General features: G+C 35.4%; 1 protein-coding gene across 1 annotated transcript in view; it reads left to right on the top strand.

Annotated features, from left to right (window-relative positions):
• The first annotated feature begins 823 nt into the window (after positions 1 to 823).
• Positions 824 to 13169, top strand: part of LOC121418243 (spectrin beta chain, non-erythrocytic 5-like) — a 110146-nt gene continuing 97800 nt past the window's right edge. The window contains exons 1-5 of the mRNA XM_041611997.1: positions 824 to 954; positions 4225 to 4374; positions 6712 to 6879; positions 11030 to 11146; positions 12353 to 12423. Of these exons, the coding sequence (XP_041467931.1) occupies positions 4240 to 4374; positions 6712 to 6879; positions 11030 to 11146; positions 12353 to 12423 (491 nt within the window). The 5' untranslated portion in view covers positions 824 to 954; positions 4225 to 4239. The remainder of the gene's footprint in view (positions 955 to 4224; positions 4375 to 6711; positions 6880 to 11029; positions 11147 to 12352; positions 12424 to 13169) is intronic.

The raw sequence follows: 13169 nt of genomic DNA on the forward strand, positions 1-13169 counted from the left end.
CTCACCCTAAGAGAGCAAAAATAGACATTTTCAGGGTATTCTATAGTCCATCAAAGGGAAAGTTGTTCACGTGTGACATCACAAATATTTGCCACATTGCCAATGGGAGGATCTCCATAGCATTAGTGAACGCAATATTAAAATGCTCATAACTTTCTGATTATTTGTCCGATTTCTCTCAAACTTGTTTTGATCTCATTCTTTGATTTTTCTGTTTCCACAAAAGTCAGCTTAAGTCAACTGTCCTTCCCATTTAAAGGGATGCTCCAGGCTGAAAATATTTATATCTGAATAAACTGAGTAAGATTCACAGAGCAAAATGCTAGAAATTTCATAAAAATCAGATAACAATTTCTAAAGTTAAGCAATTTTTTGTGAAAACGGTTCTACGTATGTCATCATGAATATTCATTAGGTGGGCTGATGATGTCACATCCCCACTTCCCTTTTTTCTAATGTTATTACATGAAATCATAATTGTTTCATTATTTCATACATGTGTGAATAATATGTCTCCCTTATGATGAAATAAGTTGCAGCAATAAATATCTAATCCACTAAATCATTGGTCAATCCATTTTTTTTTAGTTCTTGGAGGAAAAAATTGGAATAAACCTAATTTCATATAATGAAATACAAAGAACAAGTGGGGATATGACATTATCAATTTGTCCGAATTTTTCGTTTGTCTGATTTTTCTTTATCTGTTCAAATCATATTTATTTCAGCCTGGACCCCCCCCCCCGCTTGTCGAGTTATGTCGCGAATTAGCGCTTTTGCATTTTTGTAATTACACTTCCGTTGCAGTAAAAATGGTTTACAGTGGTTACGGTTCACGCGAATGAAATTTTCTCCAAGAACCGTGAGAGAAACCTCTTGATTGTGATGTTAATACAGTAACTTCTACATCAAATTATCAGACAAAAAGATATTGTTATTATGGTTGACACATAGGTGAGATGATTCAGTAAATAAATCGAATGTTTCGTATGATTATTGATTCTAAAGCCGAGTCGGCCGTCGGCACAGAGAGGCGTGAATGTTACGAAAATTGGTGGTGTCAGACGGGACGCCTGCGGCCGCACAGCAGTGGTCGGGCCGGGCGGCTGCGCGATGGTGCGTGTGAGGGGCCGGTGTATTCGGCGCATGTATGATGGGGGGACCTAAAGCTACGCACTTTGTTTTCAAACAATAAAAACTGTCCCAATTTTAATATCTCAACAAATTATATTTCACTAATTTGTGGCAAACATTCTAAAGATCATTAGCCAAGTAGAAAATATCACAAAACTCACTAATACGAAAATCCCGTCGTGTTTTTCGAACACCTCTTGATTTCGCCGCCCGATGTAGAAGGGGTCCTAAAGCTACGCACTCGATTTATCATGCAAAAAAATAGTATTTCCTGTGCCTCAATTTCTAAAATATATTCAAATTATTATAGGATAAAATAAAATTAAAGCGAATATAACTCCAAACTTCCTAACAGTTGTTGGTTTTCTCTGCATTTAGAGATTTACTGCAGCCTCTGTAGAAAAAAATTAATAGGAATTGTTCATTACTCTGCAGTCACAGTTCCACACACAGAGTGCGCATTTGCCATTGAAAACTGCATGCGCGATGAGTGGTGCGTAGCTTTAGGACCCGCGCAGCTTTAGGACCCCCTACCATAGTATGATGGGGTGTCCAAACTTCGCGGACTTTTCAAAAGTATTCATCACTTTTTCAGGCTTAAATTTGTTCACAATTTATACAAAACCAATTCAATAAATAGTATTGATGGCAAGATCGTAAACTATAGGCCCCTAGTATAAGATCATTGATGTGAATTAGGTCTAGACTCAAGTCAAGGGGATTCGCGACTTTCGCCGGTACCGGTACTATTGCGATTTCAAAATTCTATTCCGATTGAAAATGAATGCGCGCTGTGCTGGAAAACCATTCTGAAAAAGTGTGACCTAACTTCGCGGGCCAAAGTTTTTTTGGGAGATATAAACAAAAACTCAAGCTCAAAAGGTGAGATATTTATATCAGATTGATGATAAATCTGTCAGTACCACATTTAATTCACATTTTTTATGACATCTGCTTGCAAAATGATGATATTGGGACGCATGTTCAGAATATGAAATTTCTTTGAAACGGGTGCTTACGGTGACAAATTTGCCAATCTTTTGTCCATGTTTTTATGAATACTGAACTCATCCTGAAGTAACTTTTGCCAAAGGGTAATTTTAGGTTGCTTTTTACGTTGTTGATGTCAGATTTTAAGGATATTGGCTAGTTTTTTTTAGTTAATGACCGTCCGCGAAGTTTGGACTCACTGCCATATTTGGTTCCACCAGCGGATTATGGCCGCGCCGGTGTAGCGGCGGATTTTGGGAAATATCGATATCGTTTTTAATCGGAACCATATCCGCCGGGTTTGACGCGGCTTAATGTTTGCAGATTTGGTTCTATTGACTATAATACATGTATGGTCAGTTCCCCCATGTCTGCGCGGTCTCCCAAGTCTGCACATCCGCGTATTTGCGCGATTTTAGTTACAGAAGAGACGCAACGAGCACAAACTTTACACATGCACTACATAGACAGGTATTCATAAAAAAATCTCAAAATGGTGGAAAAATAATGAATTCAGGGCATTTCATGTGACAGCCTCAAAATACAGCTTTTGTCATCAAAATCCTCGAATTTTGTGCGAAGTGAATGAGTGCGCAGACATGGGGTACTACTTTTTGTTTCAATCTGAAAATGACTGCCCGAAATTTTTTCCAAGAAAATTATCTATTTCTTTCAAATTTTCATGAGATATTTGGCACACTAACTCATTATGATGTAAGGAACATTATCAACTGAAAGATTTTGTGAAATAAGAAGAAATTCATGTTAAATCTTAACTCAAATTGTTAGGTGCGCAGACTTGGGGCCCACCATCATAATATTGATTTGGACAGACAATTCGGCTCAAGCGATGTTCGTGCAGGCTCCACTTCGCTACGCTATGCTCCACCTACCTGAACATCGAGACCAAAAACTAGCTCTGATACTCCGAGATAGCAAATAGTAAGGACCTCCCTCATCACCGCTCTCAAAAAACCTGGACGATCAACTACTTTCTTTTTTTACTTGGCCTTGAGGACTTCGTGATGATATTTTTTTATATTTTGACATCCTGGTATATACTTCTTCATCACGAAGCCTTGAAGCTCTTTCATAGATGCATAAGGGAGACCTATAGTACAGTGTACACCCGGATGGATTTCCCTAGGAAATCCATAATTAGAGGGTGATTATTCTTTTTAATCAAGTTTAAAATTTCATTATTTGTTAAATAATAATTTTTATGTATAAATTGTTCTTCAAAACGGCATATTGTAACATCGATAATTGAAGGTACGTCATAACGAAGCAGTTCAAGGGTCAAGCCTATTGTATTTGCTTTGTTGACAAACGGATCGATGGATCTATACGAGATCGGTCTGGTAAGAACCCTATAGTTTTTCGCATTTATAGTGAAATAATTTTTATCCCTTCATATGCATTAGGCGTATGAATGTTCATAGATAAATAAATACATACAAACCGATTTCACCCTCTAAATATGGATTTCCTCAGGGAAATCCATCCGGGTTTGTAGGTCTCACTTATGCGTCTATTGGAAGAGTTTCAAGACTTCGTCATGAAGTATATGTCATATATTCAAAAATATCATCACAAAGTCCTCAAGGCTAAGTTGGTACATTGATTGGTAATTAGGGTCAATGAACTTGGACCATTTTGGGGAATCAGCATCTAAATCTTAACATTAGGTTTTGTATATACATGTAGGGTCTTATTTAATAGTAGTTTTCAAAGTCAACTCTGCTAATGCAGGCAAGACTGCCAGAGGCGCTCCACTTGTTTTATCCTGAATCATTCTTAGTGTCAATGAAACAGAAAGTTACTCTGTAGTCTGTACCCCCTGCAAAAATTGAATGAAAATATACAGTGTATATCCATATGGCATGGAAAATGATATATTTATGATATTGAGTACCAGTATGAGAAAGTTTGATACATAGAAATATTGTATCATTTTTCCACACTCAGTATTATACATGTATCTGATTTTGTAAGCCATATTAATACTGATTATCATCATTGCCCAAGGGTGAATATAAGTGCTTGATAAATGCATAATGATTATTATTCATTTTGTTGGCTATTTGTGTTATTCACTAGGTTTGCTTACCCTAAATGATCATGGCCTCTGTCGGGTCAGGCCAAGGCGCAAGTCACTTTGAGAAGGGGCGTATCCATGCACTACAGGAGGAACGCATCGCCATTCAAAAGAAGACTTTCACTAAATGGATCAACTCACATTTGTCAAAGGTACAGTACAACCCCCTTCAATGATCCAACTAACACACAGTCAAATAACCTTTATTTAGATCTCTTTTTGTAATCATTGTAATGCATAAAACATCACATTATGCCCTTTATCATTCTCATCGATATCGTTATCATCGTCACCATCATCATCTTCATCATGATCATCACCTCCGTCATCAACATCTACTGATTATCATGAACATCATTATCCTTCTCTTCGTCATCGTCCTCCTCCTCATCATTGCACATGTATATTCACCATGAATAATATTCAAACAGAGATCACATCATGTTTTCTGCTGCATGTGCAAGCATACATGTAGTGTACATTAAAAAGTCTTTAGGGAAATTTTATGTTACAGTTGACATAAATGGAATAATAATGATAATAAACAGTTCTTGTATAGCGCATATCACAATTATGAATAATGTCTCTACAGTGCGTATCAAAAAAAACGGGACAGATTTGAAAAGTCTATAAAATTTTAGTTTCAAATTATTATGTCTATATTTTGGTGTTAATAGGTGCTCTAAGGTCTTGTCTTTCAAATGCTACCAAAAAATTTAGTTTCGTTCATGCTTGAGCGAACACGGGACGTTTTTGTTGGGGGTTCAAAAAGAGGCTTGCGCCAGAATTGCAGAATATGAGTAATATGATGTTCGGACTTCTTGCTAATTAGCAGACTTCCTCTTAACCTTTTCATTATCTTTGCCATAATTTTCAAATAATGCGGTCAAAATTCATTTTCAGATCTATTTATTTGCTTGAATTATTCTGTTATTTCTTTTTAATATGCTCTCTGTTAGCTTTGAATATTCCTTCTTCAAGCTGAATTTTTTTTTTCAACCAAATTATGGGAGAGCATGGATTTTTTTTCAAATCCTTTCATTATGTGCTACAAAGGTTATGGTGCCTTTTGAACAAAGCCACACAGATGGGCGGGCGCTCGGGTTGCTCTCCCCCCCCTCAATTAAAAAAAATCATGACCAAGAAAAAAAGTGGACAGGAAATAAGGAAAGATAGAAAGTAAAATATGATATCATTTTCTGAATATCATGTCAAAATCTATCACAAAATTTGATATTGTAATTTTAAGAAATGGGAATATTTGCGTGCTCACTTCACAGGCTCACAACTTTTTAATACATTTTACCCGATCTGCCATATCTAGCTCCCTCAAAATTGACTCAATACACCATTGCCATTGAAAACATGAATCCCTTCCTGTGTTTCCTGTCAAGCAATTAAACTTGGTCAAGGAATTAATGACCCCTTGAAAAATAGATTCATGTCTTTTAAAGGTACATAACATTATTTGTTTCACATAATAAAACGATTTGAATAATCACAAGTTTTCCCAATTAATAATTTAAATCTTCTTGCTTGGGTTGACAAAAAAATCTTGTTTTCCCAGTTACTTATGAAGGAAAATTAAAAGGTAACAGAAGTTTGAATGAAAAAATAAAATAGGCCTAATTCAATTAAATAAATAACTTTGTAAATGAAATTTGACAGCATAATTCGAAAATTGTGGCACAGATAATGAAAAGGTCAAGAGGAAGTATCCTGATTAGCAAGAAGTCTGATCATTGTATTACACATATTCTGCAATTCTGGCGCAAGCCTCTTTTTGAGCCCCCAACAAAAACGTCACGTGTTCGCTCAAGCATGAATAAAATTTATTTTTTTAAATTGCATTTCAAAGAGAAGACCTTAGAGCATCTATTAACACCAAAATATAGACATCATTATTTGAAACAAAAATTTTATAGACTTTTCAAATCTGTCCCGTTTTTTTTGATACGCACTGTATATGCTTCCAAAGGACCTGAATATTATTACCCCAGCTGTAGCTTGGCAGCAGTAATTACTAAGATTACAGCGCACACACATTTCAAGGAATAAATTCCTGCCAGGTACCCATTCACCTCACCTGGGTTGAGTGCAGCACAAATGAACATCTTCATCTGGTAATAATACGTAGACGTCTTTCTGATGTAATAAGCGCTCTACAAAGTGGAATATTATTGTAAAAAAAAATTCTTTCACTTGGACCCTGGTGAAAATTGGGCGGTGTGGGGGGGGGGAGGTGGGTGGCCTGCGGTGAATGATAATTTTATATAATGTAATCTGAGCTTGATTTGATCTTTGAAGCATACTGAAATCTGCATTTTATATTCATAATAAAAGTTCAATGTCACAATATTTCAAGAGTATTTTTCAGGATTCTGCAGTCTTATTCCACCATCTCCTGAACGACCTTCCTTAGCCGACAAACCATCACTCCGCATTGTATACCCATGCACGCCATCACTCTCTTGATTCTTCTTTTGCAGGCAAACCTGCACATTGAGAACCTGTTTGAAGACCTCCATGATGGGAAAGCACTGATGCGTCTCCTTGAGGTTATATCGGGCGAGTCGGTAGGAAGACCCAATCATGGCAAGTTACGGGTGCAGAAGATGGAGAACATCAACAAGGCCCTCCGGTTCCTCTCATCTAAGGTGAGTCTTTTCAACGTTGTTGTTTGTCTATTGTAGATAGTTGTCGACGTAAGACATAACAGCATATATGTTTTTAATATCTTGACTAGGTAATGTACGTGTAGAAATAATAGGGTGTTTCACAAAGATTTTAGTCTGACTAAACATTGGAGAACTTTATTGTGTGTGGTACAAAACAATACTGATTTGGTTAGGTCACACTCATGAGATGCGTGCTACCACGTACATGAGATTGTGTTAAAAGTCATGTGCATGTTAGCACTTATGTATGGCTTTAGGTATGAAACACTCCTTTTTTGTCTCACCTGCATAGCAGAGTGAGACTAGTATAGGCGCCGCTTTTCCGACGGCGATGGCGGCGGCGTCAAATCTTAACCTAAGGATAAGGTTTTGAAATAACATCATAACTTAGAAAGTATATGGACCTAGTTCATGAAACTTGGCCATAAGGTTAATCAAGTATTACTGAACATCCTGCATGAGTTTCACGTCACATGACCAAGGTCAAAGGTCATTTAGGGTCAATGAACTTTGGCCGATTTGGGGGTATCTGTTGAATTACAATCAAAACTTTTAAGTTTGTGGATCTGATTCATGAAACTTGGACATAATAGTAATTAAGTATCACTGAACATCCTGTGCAAGTTTCAGGTCACATGATCAAGGTCAAAGGTCATTTAGGGTCAATGAACTTTGGCCGAATTGGGGGTATTTGTTGAATTACCATCATAACTTTGAAAGTATGTTGGTCTAGTTCATAAAACTTGGACATAAGAGTAATCAAGTATCACTGAACATCCTGTGTGCATTTTAGGTCACATGACCAAGGTCAAAGGTCAATGAACTTTGGCCATAATGGGGGTATCTGTTGAATTACCATCATAACTTTGCAAGTTTATTGATCTGACTTTTGAAACTTGGACATAAGAGTAATCAAGTATCACTGAATATCCTGTGCAAGTTTCAGGTCACATGATCAAGGTCAAAGGTCATGTGAGGTCAATGAATTTTGGCCACATTGGGGGTATTTGTTGAATTACCATTCTATCTCTGTAAGTGTATTGGTCTAGTTCATAAAACGTGGAAATAAGAGTAACCAAGTATCACTGAACATCTTGTGCAAGTTATAGTAGTTTTCAAAGTCAGCATTGCTGCTATGTTGAATTGTGTGATGCAGGTGAGATGGCCAGAGGCATTCCACTTGTTTTAATTGCTTCTCTTAAATGGTGAACACAGTAAGATACATGGGGAAAAGTTGATTAGGTCTTTGTGAATATAACCTGATTATAGGTAAATTGTTTTGTCTCAATTCACAATTTAGTGGAATTAAGTTGTGCTCAATCGCCACATTCAAATTAAGGTCAAAAGGGAATGTGGAGAAATATGAATAATATTTTTTGAATTATGCGAAGAGTCCTTATTCAGTGATGTATTTTACCTTGTTTACATTGTAGTCTTTTCTATTATTGTGTTGGATTGTTCAACGTTAAATAACTCACAAAGAACATGTAAATATTACATGTAATGTGCATTGTTTGATTCAGTCTGTTGTAAAACAGAACTTTAGATGAGTACATTTTTTTCTGCCTACCTGCTCAAATTTATCTTTGTGGCACAAGAATACCATGCACATGTAGATCTATATGTATGTCCTATTTATTGTTTAGATTTACATGTTTGTTTTGAAATTCTAAAACATGAAGAAAAGTCACTACATGTACATGTATAAGTGACAGTACAGGTTTAAACTTATGAAATTAAAGTTCGCACCAGCAGATGATTAGCTTTCCCTTATTGCTTAAGTGATTAATTTTTTTCCATTCTACATCCAAGTGAATAAAATTGTGTGGTAGCCACTAACACATCATTGTATATTAATTTGGTGACTAGGGTTGGAAATTATTTTGCGAGACCTTTGCCATGTACATGTAGGAATCTGTACTTTGGAGTGACAGGAGTGATTTTCTATGCAAATATTGAGATTATTGAATTGCATGAAATGCAGAGAGTTATTGAAGCTAGTTTTATTGTCTCACTTGCATAGTAGAGCGAGACTATAGGCGCGACTTTTCCAACGGCGGCAGCGGGGGCGTCGTCAATATTGGAATTGTAAACAAGGTTGAGTTTTTGAAATATCACCATAACTTTAAAAATGTATAGACCTATTTCATGAAACTTTTACATAATGGTAACCAAGTATTAATGAATATTATGTATACACCTGTATGTCATTATGACTTTGAAAGTGTATGGATCTCGTTCTTGAAACTTGGACATAAGAGTAATCAAGTATCACAGGTGACTCAGGTCACATGAAAAAATGTGAAAGGTCATTTACTGTCAGTGAACTTTCACCATGTTGGATTATTTGTTGCAATACCTAACATTTAAACTAACATTTAAATTAACATGTGCGGAGCGTTGTGGCCCAGTGGATAAGTCTTCTGACTTTGAAACAGAGGGTCGTGGGTTCGAATCCCAGCCATGACGTAATTTCCTTCAGCAAGATTCCTTAATTCCTTGAATGCATGAGCGCTGAAAGGCAGCTCAAGCTAAAGCCGGGGTAATAATAATAACAACGTGCCTCGGAATAGAATATTTCTAGATAGATGGCGCTATATAAATGCCTGTTATTATTATTATTGTTATTAACATTTATGGATCTAGTTTATGAAACATGGACATAGGGGTAATTGAATATCATCGATCATATTGCACAAGTCATAGGTCACATGATCAAGGTCAAAGGTCATTTATGGTCAATAAATGTAGTATTTCATTATCCTATGAATGTTTTTTTTTTTGTGTGTGTGAAGAATTATTCATGTTAATTGTTTTCAAAGTCAGCACTGCTGCTATATATTGAATCGCGCATGCAAGTTTTACTACTGTTGATTAGGTCTTTTAGGAACATGTGTTGTAATGTGTGAGCGGAGTTATTTGCCGTGCAAATATCGAGATTGATTATTATCTGCATAAAAGACAAAGACTTATTACACAGTCAGTTTCATTGTAGGCTACTATTAACTCTATTGATCAGGTCTAGTTAGAACATGTGTTGTAATGTACACAAAGATGTTGACATTGCCTTTTTGAAGTCCTTAGAGCTACAAAGTGGCTGTAATGTATGATTTTACATTAGAAATTGCTACTGGAGAAGTCTTTTTCCACCAGTAGTAAAGATTGTTGATTGCATGATTTTAAGATGATTATTTTTATCTATATTGGATAACACACATTGACGTATGATGTAAAATTATGATAAAATCATGTAAATCAAGGTAGTTAATATCATAAATTTGTTATGATTTGGGGGGTTACACATGTATGTACATGTACCATTGATATCATACTGTATGTCATATTTTTTTATTACTGTTGTATAAATTTATTCAAGAGTTACATGATATTCATAAAGTATTGATCTGTTTCTGCATTATAACGGGATGTGGATTGACAAGCCAATTTCAATTTTAGTAATTTTGATCATTTTGGTAATTGTGGATGGTTTGTTCCTGTTGCTCTCTCTCATCAATACTTGCATGTGCGTTGTTCCTCCCCTACATGGAACCTACATTTAGATCAGTACTAGTGGTGACATGGTCACTCAAGTAATCACCAGATTTCTCAAACTCAAATAATATACATAACTTATACAAATTACACTGAAATCCAAAGCAGGATAGCCTTCAACAGATTTTAGGTACTACATGGGTGACTTTATACCCTAAAAGCAATTATCTTCACAGTCTCATACAGACAGGCACCTGGGCCCCGTCTTACAAAGAGTTGTGATTGATTCAATCAATTGCAACTATGGAAAGCCAGCAAAGTCAACCTATTAAAAATGCATAAAATTCTAGATATGTATATCCATAAATTCATTGATTTCTTGACAATTTGATGTGATCTCCATTGTTTACAAAGGACATTTTGCAAATTTCCTGTAGAAATATTTTTGACACTGATGGATTTCCATGGAGTTACAATTGATTGGATCAATCGTAACTCTTTGTAAGATGGGGCCCGGGAGTTCCTCGGGGTGCATGGCAGTAGGTCCTTATTTCAGGCCTTTTCCTAGCACCAGCCGACCGTACCTGTGTGAATATATGATAACAAATATATAATTTAAATAATTATTTGATAACAGAAAGTACGTCTAGAGAGCATTGGTGCAGAAGACATTGCCGATGGAAACACTCGACTGATCTTAGGATTAATCTGGACTGTCATTCTTAGATTTCAGATTCAAGACATTCAGGTTGAAGTAAGAATCTCTATTTTATATTGTTTTAAAGGAAAATACATTGTACATTTATAAAATGAATGCCAATTTGATGTTGGTTGTTAAGACATGTAACTACAGCACTAATAGTCTAAAGAGAAAGTTCACCCTGACAAAAAGTTTATTGTTAAAATAGCAGAAAAGAATGACAAAAAATATTGGTGAAGGTTTTAGGAAGATCTATCAAAGAATAAAGAAATTATTAGAATTTTTTTATTTGTCGTATGTGAGCAGCTTTCCCACACATATGGTGAAAAATCAATGAAATGCTTTTTTCTCAGAAAATTGATAATAGTTTGTATTGGTCGTCAGTATATCATTATGCAAGTCATTTTCACACTCTCTTCTCCAAGAAATGAAAATTAGTCCCACGAGCCATTAAAACTTTGAAATTTATGCATTTTATTCTATATGATATATGAGAAAGCTGTTCATACATGTGCATGTATATGATGTCACAAATAATTCCAATAACTTTCTTATTCTTTGATTGATTTTCCTCAAACTTTCACCAATATTTTTCTTTTTTTTCTGCTACTTTTACAAGAAACTTGTTACCAGGGTGACCAATTTATTAGCCGGATTTTTGAAAGCTGTCTCAGATGTATTTAGGTTATGCTCATTTTTCTCAAATTTGAAAAGTCTTTTAGCTGCATTGACTGCCTTTTGTTGTTCCTATGCACAAAGTATTTATAGCTACAGCTACACTGTACTTTCAGGGTAATAACATAGTACATAGTACATAGGTCATGCTAGGTTCATTCAGAATTCATGTATTCCAGTAGTACAGATCCAGACTATACTGTGGTCATTGAAACCGACCCTCGTTCATTTTCAAACTTTGGTTTACATATCTAGTATTTTAAAACAGTTCCTGATTTGATATGATACCTTTAAAATCTTTGTGCTGGTATTTTTACACGATAAGCCTTATGCTTAGCCCATTTTTAAAAACCAATATTACTTTATTTTTTGTCTGAACAAAGCAGAACCTTTTCCTTTTAATATTATCTAATGCCATTATTTTTGTAATTATTTATCATATGTTATATATGGTTCTTTGTATAAATGTACCAACAGCCGGAATATGATTTTTATCCCAATGTAATTTCTTTTTATTTTGAGCATGACAATAAATTTTGAATATCTGAATATCTTAATTTCTAAATTGTGTCTTTTTTCCAATAGGATGATGGATCAACTGAAACAAAATCTGCAAAGGAGGCGTTGTTGCTATGGTGTCAAAGAAAGACAGCGGGGTAAATATCATATTGGCTAAGATCATTGTTTAATCATTTTGAAAACAGAATAGCGTCAAAGGGTTGATCCCAAAGTTTGAGGAAAATCAATGTTTTGTTCAAATGGATAGATTCAAATAAATCTGAATCAGATAGGGCTACAGAAATCTTCTCTACTCGGGTTAATTCTATTTGCATTCTCTGGTCCAACAGACTGTTACGAAATCGATTATTTTCATATAGGAAGTTGACTTAGGCTGAGTCAACTGTAACCTTGCAAGTGACAACCTGTCCAAATTCTAGCCCTAAATATCAGGTTTAGATCCAGGAATTACAAAAAAGTGGGCAAACATTTTCTGACAATTACCGGTAAAAATAATTTGTTAAAATCAATTTTACTACAAGCAGAGGTATTTTCTTGTTTAGAATTTTTAGATAAGCCAAAATAGAAATGTCCTCAAAAGAGGGAGAGGGGGCACATACCTTCAAATGGATTTGCAAGTGTTCTACATGTATATGAATCCAGCTATTATGCCTTGCCAGAGGGTAGACATGACCATTCCATTTGGTTAATGTTTAATTGTAGCTAGGTTCTCTCACCCAGCGACGATTGAAAATTAACAATTTATTTTAATGGATCAATTTTATGATTTTGCTAGTATACAATACACGCTTCTAATGTTGATTCATACTTGGTATCACAGTTTGACACTTGGTGAATTTGTTGATGGTGGTAGTAAATGGATGGGTGAGAGGGGTATGATAAA

Source organism: Lytechinus variegatus, chromosome 7 (genome assembly GCF_018143015.1).
Source record: "Lytechinus variegatus isolate NC3 chromosome 7, Lvar_3.0, whole genome shotgun sequence".
NCBI classification, from domain to species: domain Eukaryota; kingdom Metazoa; phylum Echinodermata; class Echinoidea; order Temnopleuroida; family Toxopneustidae; genus Lytechinus; species Lytechinus variegatus.